We start from the raw sequence: 22,223 nt of genomic DNA on the forward strand, positions 1-22,223 counted from the left end.
AGGCTAAATTCCGAAATATTAAAATGCATTCCTGGAGTTCCCATTGTGGTGGAGTGGAAACGAATCCGACTAGTATCCATGAGGATGCAGGTTCGATCCCTGGCCTTACTCAGTGGGTCAGGGATCCGGTGTTGCCATGAGCTGTGGTGTAGGTCGCAGACACAGCTCAGATTCCACGTCACTGTGGCTGTGGCATAGGCCGGCAGCTGTAGCTCCAATGTGACCCCGTAGCCTGGGAACTTCCATATGCTCTGGGTGTGGCCCTTAAAAAAAAGCCAAAGAAAAAGAAATATTCCTGCTTATTTTCTCTTTTTATTTGGCTTGACGCTAGTGACAAACGCTAATGTTCATATTCTAATGTCTAAATACGTGTTACTAAAAAGTAACTTTGTAAAAGAGAATGAAATAGCATTCTTCCATGGTCCACGAAAGAATGAAATAATACAAATGGCACATACAACATGAAGGTAGTGATCCATAGTATCACTCAACCTTGGAAAAGAAAATACCTAGCATATACAATGGTCTATTCATATATAATGAAGCATTCACTCCAGTGTGCTTGAAAACCAAAGGGTCTCAGATGAGCAATTCGAAGTATACTAAAGCTATGTTCTTTATGCCAAGAGACATGAAGTAAAGCACTGGGAGGGACAGAATGCAATTCTGTACAGTGCAGGCAATTTTATTTCACTGTTTTCAGTCCAAAAAGCCTAGATAAGGAATAGGTTCCTGAGTTCCAGCTGGTTACAGGGAGGTTTAATGGTACTAAGCTATTTGGAATACAATGCCACAGTTTGCAAGCCCTGAAAGAACTATCATGCAAAACACAGAAACTCAGGCTCAGGGACAGGAATTATTACAAAGTCCTTCACAGCATCTACCTCCCCACTATCATTTTTTGTCCCATTTCCTCCTGTTCCCTGCCATACTAAGTGTGCGTGTGTGCATGCGTGTGTGTGTGTGTGTGTGTGTGTGTGTGTGTATACACTCAGTATCTTAGTGTATAACCTTAAGAAGCTTATGGTTATTTTCACGCCTCCAGTTTCTGGTTCCTACCGTCACCTCTATGGAATTCTAAGCACCTCCCATTGATTGCCCAGTGTATCTCTATTTTTCTTTTTTTTTCCGGGGCGGGGGGGGGGGGGCGGTCACACCCATGACACATGGAAGTTCCCAGACTAGAGATCGAATCAGAGCTGCAGCTGCTGGCCTATGCCACAGCAACATGGGATCCGAGCCTCGTCTGGGACCTACACCACAGCGCAGAGCAATCCAGGATCCTTAATTCACTGAACGAGGCCAGGGTTCGAAGCCACAGCCTCATGGTTACTAGTCAGATTCGTTTCCACCGAACCATGACAGGAACTCCTATTTATCTTTAAGCCTGAATGTCAATCTTCTGCAGAACCTCTCCCTAGCATCTCTGGGAGTAAGTATTCCCTTTTCAGCTACTCTGTGACTCACACTGTAGCATCACCAATACTGGACTGCAGTTAGCACCATACTGTCTGTTTCTCTAGTTTCTTCACTTAGATGGTGAGCTCCTTGAAAACAGCACTTTCCTATCTGTATGATGAAATCCAAGAATTTATCTTGCTACCTATGCATTTGTTGAATGAATAAATGAATGATCTTATGCAAAGGGTCATTTTTAGAGGGTAGCTTTCATTAGCCCATTAAGTGAATTGCTGATCAAAGGAGTGGGCTGTTTTATCACCCATCCAATAGCAATTCTACAAAAAGGATATTCACTTCAATTAAATACTTATTGAGCATCTGACAAGGAGCAGAGCACAGAGCATGGCCTGGAAGATACCTGTCACTGAAAGACGAAATCCATTCTCAGGAAAATGCCTCATGCATTCACTCAGTAAATAACTTGTGCAAGATGCTGTCTTAGGTGCATGGTGTGTGGTGGTGGGATGAGAAAACATTAAACAGGTCTAGACACAGATACAAAATTACAGATGGTGAAAAGCACCATTACAGGGAAAGAATCCAAGAGAAAGACTAATAAAGCAAAACTAATTTTTTTTTTTTTTTTGGTGGGGGAGGACACTGAAGAAATGGAATCTGAACTGAGAGCTGAGGGATAACAGGACTCTCCAGGCTGGGAATGGAGGCACGATCACTTTGAGAAGAAGACTATATGGAGGCCCTGAGAGGGGCAGAGAAAGAGAGGGACCAAGGAGGAGTGAGAAGATGATGAGGTGGAAAGAAAGGGTGGTGGGAAATGGGAAGAAGGCAGAGAGGATGGAAGAAGGAGGGTACAAAGAACGGGAGCATCCATGCAAGAAACAGCCTGTGCCACACTGGGACCCAGAGGAGTTAGCGTTTCTGGAGCACGACAAGGCAGGGAGAGGGAGCAAGCGAGACGAGGGATGAAGGAAGGAAAGCTCATGCAGGGCCTTGGGCACAGTACTAAGGAGTTCAAACTCTGTGCTGTAAGAAATATGAAGATGTGCACCCCTAAGACATCTTTCAAAGTCATACCAAAGGATGGCGGGAGCTACAACTCACATGCATTCTATTAGCCATTATTTTGTCTCCCAAATGATGCCTTCAGTGGAAATCTTTGGGATTTCCATATCTTCAAGGAAAAAGAGCATGTATCGAGTGTGTAAATGTAGCATCTTATAAAATTAATCTCGGAGTTCCCGTCGTGGCTCAGTGGTTAACGAATACGACTAAGAACTATGAGGTTATGGGCTCGGTCCCTGGCCTTGCTCAGTGGGTTAAGGATCTGGTGTTGCCGTGAGCTGTGGTGTAGGTTGCAGACGCGGCTCGGATCCTGCGTTGCTGTGGCTCTGGCGTAGGCCAGCGGCTATAGCTCCGATTGGACCCCTAGCCTGGGAACCTCCATATGCCACTGGAGCAGCCCAAGAAAATGGCAAAAAGACAAAAAAATAAAATAAAATAAATAAATAAATAAATAAAATTAGTCTCAATTCAAAAAATTAGGCAACAGTTTCACATTATCATAGGCTTTTTTTCTCCTTCTTTTTTTCCACCTGTACCTGCAGTGTATGGAAGTTCCCAGGCTAGGGGTCGAATCTGAGCTGCCACTGCAGCCCTATGCCACAGCAACACCAGATCCCAGCCGCATCTGTGACCTAAGCAGATCCTTAAACTACTGAGCGGGGGCCAGGGGTTGAATCTGAATCCTCACAGACACTATGTCGTAACCTGCTGAGCCACAATGGGAATTCTTAATTTCCTTTTTTCAGTAGGCAAAGCACAAAGAAAAAAATTATGCCTGAGCTGCGCACACACACACACACACACACACACACACACACACACAAATCTGTGATGCTTTAAAAAAAAAAAAAAAGACTTGAGACGATCCGGAATACCTTCTTTTAGAGAAGTATGAATATCTTCCATATCACATCGGATTTTAGCTCTGCAGTTTAACAACTTCTTATCCCAGGTTATGAAGACCTCCTTCTGACACACACCAACTTCTTCATAATCCAGTTTAACTTTCCTGGACTGGAGTTCATCTCTGCTTGCTAAGAAAGAGAATTTCCAATATGACCAGCATGTTTTCTAAAACCTAGTATTTGTAATGTTTTATTGCATTTGAAAAACCATACCAAATAACTTAGGAATCAACCACTAACCTTTTCTTAAAAAGAACATTAAAAAAAAAAAAACCTGAGAATATATGAAAGGTTCTCAAATTTTGAATCATTTCATGTAAAAAAAAATATTAACTTTCTCAGGAGGTTTTATTCTGTATCTTACAGATGATAACGCCGCTAAAAGCATTAAAAAAACAAGCCATGTCTGCTATGCTAGAAATTTCAATTTTTTGACAAATGTGATAGCCTCAGAAGTGACACCTTGCTCATTTTAACACCATGAATATGTTAATATTTTACATATGACATTTGTGAGAAGACAATGCCTCATGCTAACCTTGACTTGAGAAATATTTGATCACGGTAACCTGATACATTTCTATACCTGTTTCCAGAGTTACCAGCACTGCCCTTAGGAACACTAAGTCCTATATTCCTGTGTCCATTTTTAATCATCTTTAAGAGTAAAATTCATTTTATTGAAACTAACACTACTTTCACTTTTCAAAATGATACAGAATTCTCTCTCATTTGATGATCTAAAATCTAAGCCCAGAGTTCATCAAAAGAAATGCAACTACTGGAGTTCCCGCTGTGGTACAACGGGATCGGCGGCATCTTTGGAGCACTGGGACACACGTTTAATCCCTGGCCCAGCACAGTAGGTTAAGGATCCGGCATTGCTGAAGCAGAAGCATGGGTCACAACTGTAGTTCAGGTTTGATCCCTGGTCTGGGAACTCCATGTGCCACGGGGCAGCCAAAAAAAAAAAAAAAAAAAAAAAAAAGGAAAATAGAAGAAGAAAAAAAAGCAAATACTAACTTCACTTGGTCTTTATCTTGAAGAACTGATTCCAAAAGGGAAGAAGGGAGAAAAAACATGTGAGTGTATTTCTTCTCTTTCACTAGGACCACACTGAACAGGAGATATCTGTAACTATTCAAGCTCCAGGGCTCAACCACCTTACCTGCTGCAACACAAATCTTTGTCATGCATCCAAAGTCCTCGACAGCACAAAAACAACAGCAGAATGAGTATTACTCTTTACTTACTGTTTAAAGCCATTACAAAAGAACTAAAATATCTTACAATAGGCTGTGATTCCAGCAGGCCAGTAAAAATTTATACGTGAAAGTCCAGATAGAATCAAACGATAAATTGCACTACCAAAAAAAAAAAAAAAAAATCCTCCTGGACACCACTAGGTGGCAGTCTAACACAGTTTAGCTTTGCTTCTCTATATTTGCTTTGTGTTTCTGTGATTATCAATTTTTAAAAAGAAGCTAGTTCATTAAAGCTAATAATAAACATAATTCTACATATATTTACTAATGATATCCCTCACAATGGACAAAGCATAATATTTCCTCTGATTTTTTTTTTCCTCCAACCTTCTCTAGATCATTCATTACTCATTTAAAATCATCATCATCTACTAAGTGCAGGTCACAGGCCCTGAAGATAAAGAGCTGAGTAAGAGCAGTTAATATCTGCTTTCAACTGGTTAACGAGGCAAGAGCAAAGAATCATGAAGAAATGCTTATCCGCTGGCTAAAAATTTTAGCGGATTAAGCTATTTTTTGTCTGTTACGTTAAGTACAGAAATACAGAACTGACAAAGGCTTCTGTTCATATATTCTAAATGTTACCTCCTCTCTTATTCTTCCACTTTATACAGTAAAACTGACCTCAGAATACACAGAGTCATTTGTATTAAAACATTCCAGTTCCTTAAGCTAACCCAGATAGTTGAGAAACTCTATGGTGTACTGGGAAAAAGCCCAAGAATTAGGATAAATAAACTAGAGTTTTAATACTTGTTCTGCAGTACAACACTGTTTGATCTTGGGTTAATTCCTTAGCCTCCCCAGGCCAGTCACTAACAGCTGCAGAATGAAGAATGGAGCTAAATAATCTCTAAGGCCATATCCAGTTCAAATAACCTATGATTCTAAAATTACCCGTTAATATTTAATATAATATTCTACTGCACATACTCCCAACTGTTAATGAGTACAATTTCATGTTTTAAGTGTTTTAAGGAAATAACCGTTTTTTCCAGCCTCTTTTTCTATTTACGAGTTAGTTCAAGATATAATCAATTACATAAAAATATAAACCCAACTCCTTTCAAAAAATCTATGGAAGCTTCAGTTGCCGTACCATTTATCACACCAAACTTTTAAAAAGCTTGTCGATAACGATTAATTGCATTTTTAACTTGAAAAAAAAAGATTTATTTCCTAAGGATGTTTAGAAATCTTATGTACTTTTCTTTCTGCTAAGGACAGAGCAATAAAGAAAAATTATGCCCTAGCAAGCTAAATAAATATTAAAAATTTAATTGGACTACAGGCATAGTAAGAAGAATCTATAAGATCCATGAAGAACACAGAAACGTGAATGCCTTCACTGAAAAAGCTTTTTTGGAAGACAACATACTAAAAGCAAGTCTGAGAAGAACCTAGATTATTTATATTTTTCCGATAATCTTAAAAGGCAAAGGGTCCACTTAAGTTAAATCTTTCATTTTACAAATCTTAAAAAACAAGGCCTTTTTATGTTAAGTAATTTTCCCAAGATAATGGCATTGGTACATTTTTCAGATTTCGGTACTGTGTGCACAGCTTCCTGTGTGTGATTCTATCAGTGCTGGGGGTAAATAACATCATTATTTCAAAGTTTAGAAAACACATTCTAAAGCATTTGGTTTTCATAAGGCAATAAAGTGCTACAAATAGCATAATAGCTGTTATAAATTATCCATTTATCAATTTAATGATTCCAATAGGAATGTTGTAAATAGCGAATTTATAAAACAGTAAAAACATTGACACCTTGATAAGTAATTAGACAGCTGAACTGGATACAATATAATTCATCTGAAATAGGCACATTTCTTATTTACAATTAGCCTGAAATTTGAAAATCATATTCAACAAGACATGAACTTGCTTGTTCACATTTGAAGTTCTTTAAGAGATATTAATGATATTAAATCATATTAAACTTTCAATCATATTAAACACATTGACTTCACTATATACATTCTATTACCTTCTATCATTCGATCACCCAAATATCCTCTAAAAGAGTCTGATGTTTTAAATCCAGTCAACAAAAAGGCAATTTTCTTAAGCTGACTTTTCCCAGGACATAACCACCTCATACACCAGAAAGAAACTATTTCAATCAGTAGCTATTCTAGTAAAAGCGGGCACACAGTCCGAGAATGAGGGCAGGTCTGTCTGAGGGCAGGACAGTTTTAACAAACTACACCTTTACACCATGGTATCATATCCTATCGTTGAGCCCCGTTTGAATGGCTAACCTTCAAGTTTCTGGTTTTCTTTTTCCATTCGAAGCAACAGGATTTGCTGGTGTATAGCTTTTCTCCACAAACTCCTCAGTTCTTCCGACTTTTTCCTTCCTTCCACCTTTTCCGTGTCATCTTCAACAGATGTGAATATAACCAGCGGTTCCTCCTCCATGGTTGGCGCCAGAGGGGACAGTGGCAGCAGCTCACTCCTGTCCAGTCCATCTGCAGAGAAGAAAACAGTGAGCGGCATTCCTAAGCAGTCACCCAGACGACAGAGGTTCTCTCTAGACTTGACACTCTCTCCTCCTATAGTCTACCTTTAAAGAGAGTCACAAAGCCGCTGTCCCAGGAACTGTGAGTTTCTGGAACCAATGATTTAAGTAAATTCACTAGCCTGAATTCCCCTTTCGGATTTCCCTCTCCCAGTGAAATGAAAGCGTAGGTAATTTCACCACTTCTTCTTTCGGCACAAAAGGACTCAGAAGCTAGATGCTCCAAAGTGACCTGGCCTTTCCCCAGAGTGCAACACTTCTGCAATTTAGGTATGTGGACTCTCTGTGCGAGAAACTAAAAGATTCCGTCAGGAGGTGGTAGTGTGATCGCCTAAGGTCTACTCCTTACATCAGAACCTGTCCAGAGAAAAGCAGCTGAGAGACTCTGGCCATGGCCTGGCTCACTCAGCATCTCTGGGCATTCCTGCAACGCTGTGACCCAATTTCCAGGGCTCGTTCTCTCCCTCTGTTCCAGGTCATCTTTTGCACTGTCGCCAATTCTTTTCCTGTTAACAAACAAGAGGAGCTCTCATTGCGGCTCAGTGGTAACAAACCCAACTAGGATCCATGAGAACTCGGGTTTGATGGCGGGCCTCACTCAGTGGGTTAAGGATCCAGCATAGCTGTGAGGTGCAGTGTAGGTCACAGACACAGCTTGGATCCCACGTTGCAGTGGCTGTGATGTAGGTTGGCAGGGGCAGCTCCAATTCACCCCCTAGCCTGGGAACTTCTGTATGTCGCAGATGCGGCCCTAAAAAGATAAAAACAAAACAAAACAAAAAACCACCACCTGATTTTGTGTCTTAAAAATTTCAATGGTTGCCTACATCCCAAAGAACAAAATCCAAACGCCTGGGAATGGCATATAGATCCCTTCAGACTTTGGCATCGAGAACCTTGCCAGCTCCCAGGCTGCTCTCATCACACGGAATTTCTCAGAACTCCCTGACCCACAAAGTTCTAATGACTCTACAGCTTTTCTTTCTTTCTTTCTTTCTTTTTTTTTTTTTTTTTTTTTTTTTTTTGTCTTTTTTTTGCTATTTCTTGGGCCGCTCCCCGCGGCATATAGAGATTCCCAGGCTAGGGGTCTAATCGGAGCCATAGCCACCAGCCTACACCAAAGCCACAGCAACGCATGATCCGAGCCGCATCTGCAACCTGCACCACAGCTCATGGCAATGCCGGATCGTCAACCCACTGAGCAAGGGCAGGGACTGAACCCGCAACCTCATGGTTCCTAGTCGGATTCGTTAACCACTGCGCCACGACGGGAACTCCTCTACAGCTTTTCTAGTTCCTCTTTCGGAAAGACACTTTTCCCAGCAGTAAGTTTAAATAAATATCTAACTTTACTGTGAAGCTTTCTCGGACCACCCCAGGCAGAGTTAATTTCATCTCTAGAAATGCTTTTTCCTTGATTTTTTTGTCCCTTTATTAACTGATCTCTGCCCTACCCTTATTGTTTACTTCCTTAATAAACTATTTTTTTAATTTAAACGCATGCATAGAATACTTAGTACCCTTGGATTTTGGCTTTCTTGGTTTGAGAATTGCCCTCTAAACACCACTCCATTTTGATATGTTGGATTTTGACATTTTCTTCTTTCTGGTTTCTAGGAACACAGGTTTCAGTCTCCAAACACAAGTAATTTTTTAGTTGTCCTCTAATTCTTCCTCCCTTCCTTTTCCAGTGTGATTACAGAATACTGTATAAATAATCAGGATTGTCAGCAATTTATTCAAAACTCGTTATAGCTAAGTACATAACTAATTTTTAATTCTCCCATGTGTGCTAAAAATGAATGAATGTTCTCAATAAGTGGCGAGGTTCTATATAAATGTCTGATCAAGCTTATGCAACTGTGTTTTTCAAATACGATTCCTCTATATTTTATTTCCAGAGAGGAATATGTTAAAATCTCCCAGGAGAGCTATTTACTTATTCATTCATTTCTCCCCACAATTCTATAGAGTGTTATTTTCTAGCTCTCAAAGCTGTATAATTATGGGTGTTCTCGTCATTCTTAAATCTTTTTTGTTTATTCTTATATTTACTTTGCCCTTTTGGGCATTTTGCTTTAATTTCTTATTGGTCTAATGAGCAAAGGCAGCTGCTAGTGCTCTCTTTTTGCATATTTCTCTAGTGAATCTGGATCCATTTCTTTACTGTTCAACATTTCTACCTTCCTCTGTTCTGAGTGACTCGTAAAAAAAAAAAAAATGTTGCTTTTCTGATAATAAAAAGATCTATGACGTCTTTTCTAGCATTACGCTGGCTTCCCATACATTAGGGAGCAGGCCTCTTCCTCTTCACAGGTTTGGGGAAATCATATATTCACTCATTCATTTAATCGTTTGTTCACTCTTTTTTTTTTCTTTTGGTCTGTCTTTTTAGGGCCACACCCGCAGCATACGGAGGTTCCCAGGCTAGGGGTCCAGTCAGAGCTATAGCCGCCGGCCTACACCAGAGCCACAGCAACACCAGATCTGAGCCTCATCTGCAACCTACACCAAAGCTCACGGCAATGCCAGATCCTTAACCCACTGAAGGAGGCCAGGGATCGAACCCGCAACCTCATGGTTCCTAGTCAGATTCATTTCCGCTGTACCACGATGAGAATTCCTGTTTATTCATTCTTCACTCAACAAGCGTTTGCTGAATATCTGATAGGTTTTAATGATATCCGAGAGGTTAACCACTATATTGGATATAAAAAGAGAAATTATTTCTCCACTGCAACCACTTTAACATCTTTATACTAAAGCACCGAATTCCATCCCCTAATTTATGCTGCCAGGAAGGGAAAACCGTTTCCTGAGTACCACACGGACCCTGCTGCTGCATTGCTGACGGAGATTTGTTCATGGGCGAGGCAACCCTAAGAAAGATGCGCTGTCGCCAGGAAATTCGGCGAGGAGTGACGGGGGTTCCTCCAGTGTTTAGCGACTCATTGCTGCAGGTGGATGAGGTCCTTTTCCTCCCCTCTCCATCGCTGTAGGAAAGCACAAAAATATACAGCTTGTAAGGGGAACTGTATCACATGATCCTTCACAACCAAATGGTAGCACAAGCCATTCACAAGTTCCAGGACGGGCAAGCACAAGCCACAGGCACCATGGAGCACTGCATCCCTGGTCACCCAGGCCACCGCATCCTGGGACAGATGCGGTCCAGGCCACAGCTCAGTCATCAGAAGCTCACCTGTTTCTACTCATTCCACAGCAGCCCACCACTCCAAGTTCTAACCTGAGCAAAAGTAGTATTTATACAAAGGAGTGAAGGCTGGAGTTCCCGTAGTGGCACAGTGGTTAACGAATCTGACTAGGAACCATGAGGTTGCAGGTTCGATCCCTGGCCTTGCTCAGTGGGTTAAGGATCTGGCATTGCCATGAGCTGTGGTGTAGGTCACAGACGCAGCTCGGATCGCAAGTTGCTGTGGCTCTGGCGTCGGCCAGCAGCTACAGCTCCGATTGGACCCCTAGCCTGGGAACCTCCATATGCCGAGGGAGCGGCCCTAGAAAAGGCAAAAAAAAAGAAAAAAAGAAAAAAAAATGAGTAAAGGCTGATTAACTAATGAATCCATGCTTTGCTAAAAAAACCTAAAATTAGTAGTATATTCAAAACAATGTAAATATTTCAAGAAAGGCTCCTGAGGAGCTTTTCGTATAGCTCTTTTGGGATGGGCTAACAAGATAGCTTCTAGTCTTCTGTAACTGTTAACCATCTCCAAAGTGTTACCTACCCATAGCTGAATCACGACAGAAAGAAACCTGAACAAAGGCAGAATGGTCAACCTTGGGATTATTATTTCTGTTTTCTGGCTGCACCTGCATCATGCAGAAGTTCTCGGGCCAGGGATTTAACCCACGCCACAGCAGCGACCTGAGCCACTGCACTGTCAGTGTCAGATCCTTAACCTGCTGAGCCACACAGGAACTCCAACCATGGGATTATTGTGAGGTGATATATTAAAGAAAAAAGTGTGGCCAATAAGATTGGATAGGTTACATTTTAAAATATTAAACACAAAGTTTTTAATGGCTGTTGTGGCTCAGTGGGTTAGGGACCCAACCTTGTCTCTGTGACATATGGGTTTGTGCCCTGGCCTCACTCAGTGGGTTAAGAATCTGGCCTTGCTGCAAGTTGCAGCATAGATCTCACATGCAGCTTGGATCTGGTGTTGCTGTGGCTGTTGTGTAGGCCTCATCTGCAGCTCTCAACTGACCCCTAGCCTGAGAACTTCCAGATGCTGCAGGGGAAGCTGTAAAAATAAAAAATAAAATAAAATAAAATAATTAAACAGATTTCTTTAGAGCAAGACTACCTAGAGATTGTAATACGCTGGCATGTATTGTGACTCTCCAAAGGGAAATAGTATACAGAAATTTCCTAACTTAAATTATTTGACCCCAGAATCACCTTCCTTTTTTTTTTTTTTTTTTTTTTTCAGAAGGGTTGGCAGTTGGGGATGTCACATCTTTCTATGTTAGTGCTTTGTAAAACAAACATGCAGAAATGCTGCTCTGCTCTAAGAATTTCATTTCTAGGAAAGAGCACTCTAAATGACACTGGGGCTATCTGCAAGAAAAGGTCATTGGGGGAGAAAAAAAAAAAGGTCATTATGACTCAAACTTACTTTTGAAACCAACACTATCAGCAGTCAAAATACCATGCAATGACTATTGCTACTTGTGGTGGGAATATTTTACCCTTTGTAAATTTTGTTTGTTTGTTTTTCTTTTTAGAGCTGTACCTGCAGCATATGGAAGCTACTGGTCTAGGGGTCAAATCAGAGCTGCTGCTGAGGCCTATACAACAGCCACAGCAGTGCTAGATCCAAGCTGCATCTGTGACCCATGCCACAGCTCGCAGCAATGCCAGATCCTTAATTCACTGAATGAGGCCAGGGATCAAACCTGAATCCTCAAGGACACTATGCTGGGTTCTTTTAAGTTTTAAAGCCTTTGAGCTTTCCTGAGAGAATGATGAAGATAATATTTACAGGAGATGACACCAATGAGTGAAGGCACAGAACTTCTGATGGAGCCAGGAAGTGTTCGTAGTTAGGGCAGAAGTGAAATTCAGCTGGAAAAGCCATAGCCCTGCTCAGGTACCCAGAGGAACTCACTAGGGCGGAGGCAACCAAAAGTCAGAAAAGCAATTCAGCCCTCGTCTGTGATATGTTTATTTATTTTGTGTATCCACACTCACAGTTATCAGGTAATTCAGTTATTTCTAATCTTGGTATTTTCTGAAACTACTGCTTTGGGGTTAGCTAAATTAAGGTTAAGAAAAAGACATACTGGGAGCTCCTTCATGGCTCAGTGGTTAACAAACCTGACTAGGATCCATGAGGATAAGGGTTTGATCCCTGGCCTCGATCAGTGGGTAAAGGATCTGGTGTTGCCGTGAACTGTGGTATAGGTCAAAGACGCAGCTTGGATCTGGCATTGCTATGGCTCTGGCATAGGCTGGCAGCTACAGCTCCAACTGGACCCCTAGCCTGGGAACTTCCATATGCCACAGGTGCGGCCCTGAAAAGCAAAGAAAGAAGGAAAGAAGGAAGGAAGGAAGGGAGGGAGGGGGGAGGGAGGGAGGGAGGAAGGAAAGAAAGACAGACAGAGAAAGAAAGAGAAAGAAAGAAAGAAAGAAAGAAAGAAAGAAAGAAAGAAAGAAAGAAAGAAAGGGACATACCTTTGAGCTACTAAACAGACAGCAAGTGACATGCTCTATTATGATGCTTCAGAAAGTAGCTGATACACACATTCCAATATAGTCAAACCCACTTTGTTATGTATCCTGGATAAAGTTCTAACCCTCACATGTGTCCACGGTTCAAAACTCTGCAATACTGAATGAGTATGTCCACCTTCGCTTCCACTTTGGAAACCATTAACTCAAATATTTCCCTTTTGGGAACTATGACTCAAACATCCTATATATAATAGTTATACCCTAAAAAACACTCTTAATGTATCTTCATATGTGTAACACTACCTCACTGGCAGTTGTGTGCTAAATGCCTAACTCGAGGGTATATTTATTTCTAGCTTCTAGTGTAGTAACTGGCAATTAATAGTAAGCACTCAACACATAACCATGTAAATTAATATTGTAGGAGTTCCTGTTATGGCTCAGTAGAAATGAACTCAACTAGTATCCATGAGGATACAGGTTCGATCCCTGGCCTCACTCAGTGGGTTACGAATCTGGTGTCACTGTGAGCTTCCGTGTAGGTCACAGAGGCGGCTGGCATCTGGCGTTGCTATGTCTATGGCATGAGTGAGCAGCTACAGCTCCAATGAGACCCCTAGCCTGGGACCTTCCATATGCCGCACCTACAGCCCTAAAAATTGAGTAATTAATATTGTACAACCACAAAAACATTCACTCAGAAGGTTAAGTAAAATGAACAAAAAATATTGTCCAGGCTAACATGTTGGAAATAAATTTTTAAATCTACCTTCTTGAAACTCTTTTGTTGGTAATCACAATTTTTAAATTTTTCTGGCAAAAAGTTCTAATAGCTCCAATCCCCAAAAGCACAGGCTGAGATGGTGCTGGCGCTGGGAGGTACTGACAGAGACAGTACTGGTGATCAACAGCGTAAGGTGTCTTTCTTCCAGTTAAGTAACACATCTACATAAGGGTATCTAATTTAGAATTTGAGCCTAGAAAGCTAAAAGCAACTACTTCAAGGCTTCGCAGGATTAGGTGTTCAAAGAATAGTAGTTTGTCTTGACTCTTTAGTAGCTCTAACAACAAAACCAGAATAAACCAAACCGAGTTCTAAATCTGTATTTTAATGACATAACAAGTGTTTGGATAGAACTAAAATTAAAATTGAGAAGGGCCCCTATCATTTTTATTATTCCCTGTAAAATACACAGTTTGGGGGGGGGGGGGGCTATGTAGTTGATGCATAAGAGACCCATATATTCGCCCTCTATTACAGATTGGAAAATTTCATAACATCTTACATTTTCAATCCTGTAATCTAAATAAATTGCCAAATGACTCATTTTCCTCATTTGTCTGGAATTTAATGGCCAATGATAAGCCAAAAAGTAGCCGTCAAAATATAAGATAATGCTATACCAATAGCAAGAACGTACCTAACAGACCACTGACCCCTTATCATGTCCTGGAAAACGACATCCTGAAAAAGTGGTTTGGTGGCCAAGATAAGGCAAAAGCTGCCCTGCTTCATCTAATAAAAGAAATATGTATTCAGAAGTCAGGATCCAGATAAGGGTTTCAGCAGTCCGTGTATATATGCAACTTACAATAGTTTCCTTTTTGACTTGCATTTAACCAGCAATCTGACATTCCTAAAGTCGTAATTTCAAGAATTAAAACCATGTGACACACTTTTGTGTCTCAAAGTTCTTGCATCTCACTTTGAAAATTTTACTGGGATGAGGGGGAAAAGTTTTTGTTTTGGTGGGGGTCTTGGTTTTGTCTTGATTATTTTTTGGCTTTTTTTTTTTTTTTTTTTTTTACTACAACATAAGTTTTCACTTTAACATCTCCTTTAATTAACCTTAGCAGGTAAGCAAGCATAACACTCACCTTTTGAGTAAAAATGAAAAAACAACTTGTGGTGTTTATCAAAGTAATAATAAAGCTAATGCAAGAAGATATCCTGTGTGCCAGGCATTGTTCGAAGCATTTTTACAAGTGTGAACTCATTTCAATGTCACTGCAACCCTATGGGGTAAATGGTATTATGATTCCTATTTATAGTGAGAAAATTGAGGTAGAAAGGAACTACTTTCTTGCCCACAGTCTTACAGAGAAGCAGAGGAGTCAGGATTGAAACCCAGACAGTCCAGAATCCAGACACTAGGCACTGCAGTTTACTATGCCAATGTAAATACGCTTTGCATTAGTTCAGACAAAGCACTATTGGTTCATAAAAATCAAGCTGCCGGGACTCCCAGGATCCCCTGTACTTCTGATGAAAAAAAAAATAGTCTCTAATTAGCAGTAAGTCTTTTCAGTCAGTATTTTTTTCCATTTCTTCATGGAATAATGTCATTTCTTTCAGCAAAGAAATAACTTCAGAGTATTACTATACTAGGTGTTCATTTTTATAAACATCTCACTTCCTTTTCTTTGTTTTTGAAATTACTGCATTTCAAAATGTAAGTACTTTTTTATTTTTAAATAAGAGGATCAAATCAAAAATATATTACTATGGTGGAATATACACCAACATATATTGGTAAATTAATTACATTAACATTTTTTTAAATGATGAGGCAAATAGGAACCATCCCCTTATTTTTTCAAATAATCTTTTTCCTCCTTCTTTTGTATTTTGGAATATCAATACGTGCACTATAAAACTGCTTCCCAAGAGATACATTCAGGAAAAGTATTCTGTGCCAGTATTAGCTTTATCAAAAATTTATTTAATTAAAACTTAACAACTTCGAAGCAAATACAATGTGAAGAATGCTCACCTATTTTGGTATTGGTGTATTCTACATTTTCTTTCCTTTTTTCTTTCTTTTCTTTTTTTTTTTTTTTTTTTTGGTCTTTTTAGGGCTGCACCTGCAGCATATGGACGTTCTGAGGCTAGCGGTAGAATTAGAGCTGTACCTGCCAGCCTAGGCCACAGCCACAGCCACGTGGGATGCGAGCCACATCTGTGACCTTCACCACAGCTCATGGTAATGCCAGATCCTTAACCCACTGAGTGAAGCCAGGGATCAAACCCATGTCCTTGTGGACACTCATAGGGTTCATTATCACTGAGCCATGACGGGAACTCCGTCTACATATACTTTCTATTACCAGTCATCAATTAATCAAGAACCACAATCTATGAACACACATGAGAGCTTTGCAAGCAGAGAAAAAATCCTGTACTATGTGTGTCATGGTGTGAGCTGGGAGGCATTTCCAAGTCCTTCTGGACACAGCATCAATCAAAATATGGATATAAAATGAACCTCCCACAGAGCTTCAAGACAACTTTTTAATTTATCCTTGACCAAGCAGTTATAGCCTTCAACATATCAACTATAAAATTGATATTATTTTATTTATTTCTTACACAAATGGAATTTTAATGTATACTTGCCTGCTTTAATACAAATTAATTCCAGGGAGTTCCCATCATGGCTCAGCAGTAAGGAACCTGACTAACATCCATGAGGACACGGGTTCAATCCCTGGCCTCACTCAGTGGGTTAAGGATCCTGTGTTGCCGTGAGCTGTGGTGTAGGACGAAGACGAGGCTAGGATCCCACGTTGCTGTGGCTGTGGTGTAGTGGTGTAGGCTGGCAGGTGCATCTCCAATTTAACACCTAGCCTGGGAACTTTCATATGCTCCAGATATGGCCCTAAAAAAAGCCAAAAAAAAAAAAAAAAAAAAGGATTCCGGTAACAATAACACTGGATATGACACAGAATGAAGGTGTTTTAGTGACCACTCACAGGGACTCAACGTCAAGAAAGACGCAGTTAAGTTTTATTTCCTACCAGGACTAACACGCGGATACACTTTTCACACAGGTGAACTCTTAGGCCTGGACCAGTCTCACAAGGTGGTGCTCTGCTGGGTAGCAAATGACAGCCCATCCTCTAACCCCCTAGCACCCATCTAAAACTACCAGCATCATAAAGCCCAAATAAAAGGCTGCACACTGATTAAATCTATGTCTAAGTCACAATATATTATAACTCAAGATAGAAACAAAACTTGATTAATGTCACAGCATCATTCAACAGAAACTGAAAAGGCTTCCTCTTTGTAAATGCCTCAAGAAAGGCTGCATAGAACAGCACCGTGGTTAAACTTGAGGTTTTTCCCCATAGGACCCACAGTACAATTTAACTCATAATTGCTTCTGGGGCACAAATAGCTTATCTAAGTCCGGGCTTTAAGTGGGTATGCATCTATCATCCTATAGAAAATCTTTACTAATTATATAAAATTAAGAGTGAGCTATTCTAGTGGAAATCAATAGATGGCATTTGAGCTGAATCAGAGATAAACTGATCAGTGGAACCATGTGTAAATCAAAAATAAACAAAAAAGAAGAAAAAGAATTCTCTTTCCTAGGAGTTCCCGTTGTGGCACAGCAAAAATGAATCTGACTAGTAACCATGAGGATGCGGGTTTAATCCCTGACCTTGCTCCGTGGGTTAAGGATCCAGTGTTGCCGTGAGCTGTGGTGTAGGTTGCAGATGCACCTTGGATCCTGTATGGCTGTGGCTGTGGCTGTGGCTGTGGCTGGCAGCTACAGCTCCCATTGGACCCCTAGCCTGGGAACCTCCATATACTGCAAGTGCAGCCCTAAAAAGCACACACACACACACACACACACACACACACACACAAGAATTTTCTTTCCTAAACCATACACTGACTGAATAAAAAAATTAAGTTCTCTGCTTTGGAATTTAAAATATCTCTGAGTATCCCGTTTGCTTACTCACCTCTTCATAATGTAAGATTATGAAAATGATATCAAGCAAGAAATGAAACTGCTGTGGGGCTCAATCTAACCATACGGAAAATAAAGAAATTCTAGGCCAGATGATCCCTAAGGTAATAATACACAGAAGTGGTCTTACACCCAACTATTAAAAAAATGTAGGTCCTAAAAGGATACACAGGAAAGCCTAACATTTCTGTTGGGCTTTTAAAAGTAGATAAAAAAATATTACTGAAGTGGTCTTATACCCAACCATTAAAAAATGTAGGTCAGCTACAAGTCTCCAAAAAGTCACTTTTTATCTTAGTGTGGCCAAAATCATTTTTTTCTCCTTGAACCTCTCCTGCTAGTCCAATCTTTATTCCTGGATTATACTCCCACCAGAAAGAAATCTAAATGTCAATGGCCTCAAACAGGAAGGTGGGATGTGTGTTTTCCAGTGGGCTTGTGATAGGAGCAAAGCAGAGAAACTACAATAAAGCAAAGAATAATCTTTTTTTTTTTTTTCTTCTAGGCCCACATCCACGGCGTATGGAGGTTCCCAGGCTAGGGGTCTAATTGGAGCTACAGCTGCTAGCCTACACCACAGCCACAGCAATGTGGGATCCAAGCTGCATCTGCAACCTATACCACAGCTCAAGGCAACACCAGATCCTTAACCCAATGAGCAAGGCCAGGGACCAAACCCACAACCTCATGATTCCTAGTTGGATTCGTTAACCGCTGAGTCACGACGGCTACTCCAGCAAAGAATAATCTTTTTAAGTTAAGTTGTTCAGCCGTGATTCTGGACATTCACCACAAAAAGCTTGTGGGTCAAGGGGAGAAAATGTCATCACAGATGGGGTCAGACTTCCATAATAAGGAAGTCGGTATTTTCCTATACCCAGCCCCGTGGGAGGTCTGGAAGGCCTCAGCAGTATCTCCAAGGAACCAATGTGTCAGGAATTATGAAGAACAGAAAGATACTAATAAATGTCTTCAGTGAAAGCCAGATTGGACTTTTTTGTGTGTGTTTTTTTTGTTTGTTTGTGTTTTTGGTCTTTTTAGGGCTGCACCCTCAGCATATGGAAGCTCCCAGGCTAGGGGTCAAATTGGGGCTATACCTGTAGGCCTAAGCCAGTGACAGCAACTCAGGATCTAAGCCACATCTGCAGCCTACACCATAGCTCATGGCAACACAGGATCCTTAGCCCACTGAGCAAGGCCTGGGATCATCAAGCCCGCATCCTCGTGGATACGAGTCGGGCTCATTACCACTGAGCCACGACAGGAACTCCAGACCAGATTCCATTTTCTGAGTCTGTTTCTTTTAGGATTCTCATTTCTGCATCTTCTTGGGACTGGAAATAAACTCCTTCAATGTACATATGCACCTCCAAATTAGCACATTCATTTCTATTAGTTCAAAATTTAAATGAACTGTGGGCTTCGATCGAAGCCTATGGAAATGTCAATGTGGAACAGAGTAGAAACAGATTTTTGTTTGCAATCAGCCTTTCATACGATCATTCATGATCTTTGATTACACCAGGCATCACATTTCTTCACAGCCCGGGAAGGATGGCATGCATTCAGGAGACAGACAAAACTGATTTTTTTTTTTTTTTTGACCGCACCCGTGTAATGTGGAAGTTCCCGGGCCAAGAATCAAACCTGCGACGCAATTGTGGTTTGCACCACAGCCGTGGCAACGCTGGATCCTTAACCCACTGCACCACGAGGGAACTTCCCAAAGTTGATGCTTAAATTAATGGTGACCATCAGGTGGAAGAATGAATACATTTTTTAAATGAAAATATTTAGACCTCTAATCACCTTGATTCTGAAGCAGTGTCCTGTCTAGTAAACAGGGAAACAAGGAAGGGCATTAGCACAGAGAAGAGAGATGTCCCAAACCAGAGTTTAGAATAAAAAGATATCCCCAATAAGACACCAAAGAACACGGCTAAGCTCAATAATAGACCATAATGAGTGATTACACTATTTTGATCAGTGCATATGAGAGAACTAAAGAACCAAAACTGTACCACAAAGTACTTAATCAGCAAAAATCTTATTTTCTCATTTTAAAAGTTTTATAAGGGAAGTAATGACTGTCATTGACTTCTGGCCAGTGAATTTCCACATAAATTATTTTTTAAATAAAAGCTTAAAAGCTGAGAAGCAATAATAAGGAGGAACAAAGATGCTTGTCTATAAAAGGAGGTAATATATTTGATATTTATATATTTGATATATCACACACAATTATATTTTAGCTACTAAACAATTAAGTAAAATCAAGCTTTTAAGAATCAAGTCCTGGTAAGGTGAAACAAAACATTTGCATACTTGCTTTCCTTTAGCATTTCAACGTTGTGCAAATGAACCTACCACTCAATAACTGTGATATTAAAACTATCTTGCCTTCTTTTTCTCAGCCTGCTTAAAAACAATAAACTACATGTTTTTAATAATTCAGAATAGTGGTCCTGGAGAAGGATGCTTAATCTGAATTTCAAATTTCAAATTAACCTGAGCTTTAAATAGTACCTTAGGAGTTCCCTACGTGGCTCAGTGGTTAACGAACCCGACTAGGATCCACAAGGATGCAGTTTCGATCCCTGCCTTGCTCAGTGGGTTGGGGATCTGGTGTTGCCGTGAGCTGTGGTGTAGGTCATAGACACAGCTCAGATCTGGTGTTGCTGTGGCTGTAGCATAGGCCGGCAGCTACAGCTCCGATTAGACCCCTAGCCTGGAAACCTCCATGTGCCTCAGGTGCAGCCCTAAAAAGACAAAAATAATAATAATAATACGTTAGCCTATGTGCCAACCCACCCTCTGCCTTACTTGCCTGTGAATATTTAGAGATTCACTCCATGCATCTAATAAGATATGAGGTACCCAAGTGAAAATTACATTTCACAGTATTCTGGACCTCTCCCTCTCATTATTCTGAACTGTTCCAAATATCATGGTAATTGTGTGCATAAGATGTTTTCTCTAATACCAGTGATAACAAGAAAAAGAGAGTTCAGAAATTACTGGCTTAAAACCACACGCATGAATATCTTAGGAAATAAATACACACTAAAGTGTTCAGAGTAAAGGGACTTGATGTGGGCAATCTACTCATAAATGGCTTAGAATAAAGAAAAATATATGCATATATGTATGCATATATATGTATGCAATCAGACAGAATGATAAAGCAAATGTGGTAAATGTAAAAAAATTGATGATCTTGGATAAATGGTTAGCAGTTCTCCACAATATTTGTGCAACCTTCCTGTAAATTTGAAATTATTTCACAATATCCTTTTTTTTTTTTTCTTTTCTAGGGCCGCTCCCACGGCATATGGAGGTTCCCAGGCTAGGGGTCTAATCGGAGCTGTAGCTGCCAGCCTACGCCAGAGCCACAGCAACTCAGGATCCAAGCTGCATCTGCAACCCACAGCACAGGTCACAGCAATGCCGGATCCTTAACTCACTGAGCGAGGCCAGGGATCAAACCCACAACCTCATAGTTTCTAGTCAGATTCGTTAACCACTGAGACACAATGGAACTCCCATGATATCATTTAAAAAAATCTCTCCAAGATTATAACTAGTAAATGTGTGTCTAAGTAACTTACTAACTGAAATTATTAAGAATTTTGTTCAACAGTTTTACTACTGTATAAAAAATCAATAATGCACAGGGTAGTTTCTCGGTGGCTCAGTGGGTTAAAGACCCAGCTCTGTCATTTGCTGTGGCTCTGGCTGCTGCTGTGGCGGGGGTTCAATCCCTGGCCCAGGAATTTCTGCATGACTGTGTGGGCAGCCAAAGAAAAAGCACACAGGTGTATACCTCTAAAGATACGTACAACAATACCCCAGGAGAATATGCTTTAAAAGCCAAAATACTAGAAATAACCCATATGCCCGTGGGCAAATGAATGGATTGACTGTGATACAGTAAATAAAATACTATTCAGCAATAAAAGTGAATGAACTGAAGTGCATATAAAAATAGGCATGAATCTCATAAAGTAATATTCGGTGAAAGAAGTGAGATGAAACAGAATTTATGCTGTATCATTCCATTTATAGAAAGTTTAAAACCAGGCAAAACTAAACTATGGTATTCGAGGTCAGGATGAGGGGTCAAGACTGGGTGGGGAAATGGGAGGAGCTGGAGGGGTGCTGGTAGCACTCCATTTAGTGACTGGGTGGGGGTGACAGGGGCGGGTGCTCACTCTGTGATAAGACACGATGCTGTCTGCTTAGGATCGGTGTACTTTTTAATGAAAATGTTAAAGTGTCTTTTTGGCCTTTTGATCCTATACTGTCAAATTACAAAACATTGTACAAAAAGTAAACAAAAATACAAAAAAAAAAAAAAAAGCGCTCTCTGATTTTTTTTTTTTTTTTTTTTTTTGGTCTTTTTGCCTTTTCTAGGGCTGCTCCCGTGGCATATGGAGGTTCCCAGGCTAGGAGTCGAATCGGAGCTATAGTCCTCCGGCCTACACCAGAGCCACAGCAACAAAGGATCCAAGCCGCGTCTGCAACCTACACCACAGCTCACGGCAATGTCAGATCCTTAACCCACTGAGCAAGAACAGGGAT

General features: G+C 40.5%; 1 protein-coding gene across 16 annotated transcripts in view; it reads right to left on the bottom strand.

Annotated features, from left to right (window-relative positions):
- Positions 1-22,223, bottom strand: part of TBC1D4 (TBC1 domain family member 4) — a 216,702-nt gene that overhangs the window by 23,958 nt on the left and 170,521 nt on the right. For all 16 annotated transcript variants that reach the window (XR_014819617.1, XR_014819616.1, XR_014819615.1 and 13 more), the window contains 3 exons: positions 10,014-10,174; positions 6,922-7,131; positions 3,360-3,518 (listed from right to left, as the gene is read on the bottom strand). Coding sequence is in view for 9 of the 16 variants with exons in the window: in XM_084981930.1 (XP_084838056.1) it covers positions 3,360-3,518; positions 6,922-7,131; positions 10,014-10,174 (530 nt within the window). In the remaining 7 variants the exon portion in view is untranslated. The remainder of the gene's footprint in view (positions 1-3,359; positions 3,519-6,921; positions 7,132-10,013; positions 10,175-22,223) is intronic.

Source organism: Sus scrofa, chromosome 11 (assembly GCF_054392235.1).
Source record: "Sus scrofa isolate SSC_HxYL_T2T_F1_AM1 chromosome 11, Sscrofa_HxYL_maternal_Yorkshire_Landrace_v2.0, whole genome shotgun sequence".
NCBI classification, from domain to species: Eukaryota; Metazoa; Chordata; class Mammalia; order Artiodactyla; family Suidae; genus Sus; species Sus scrofa.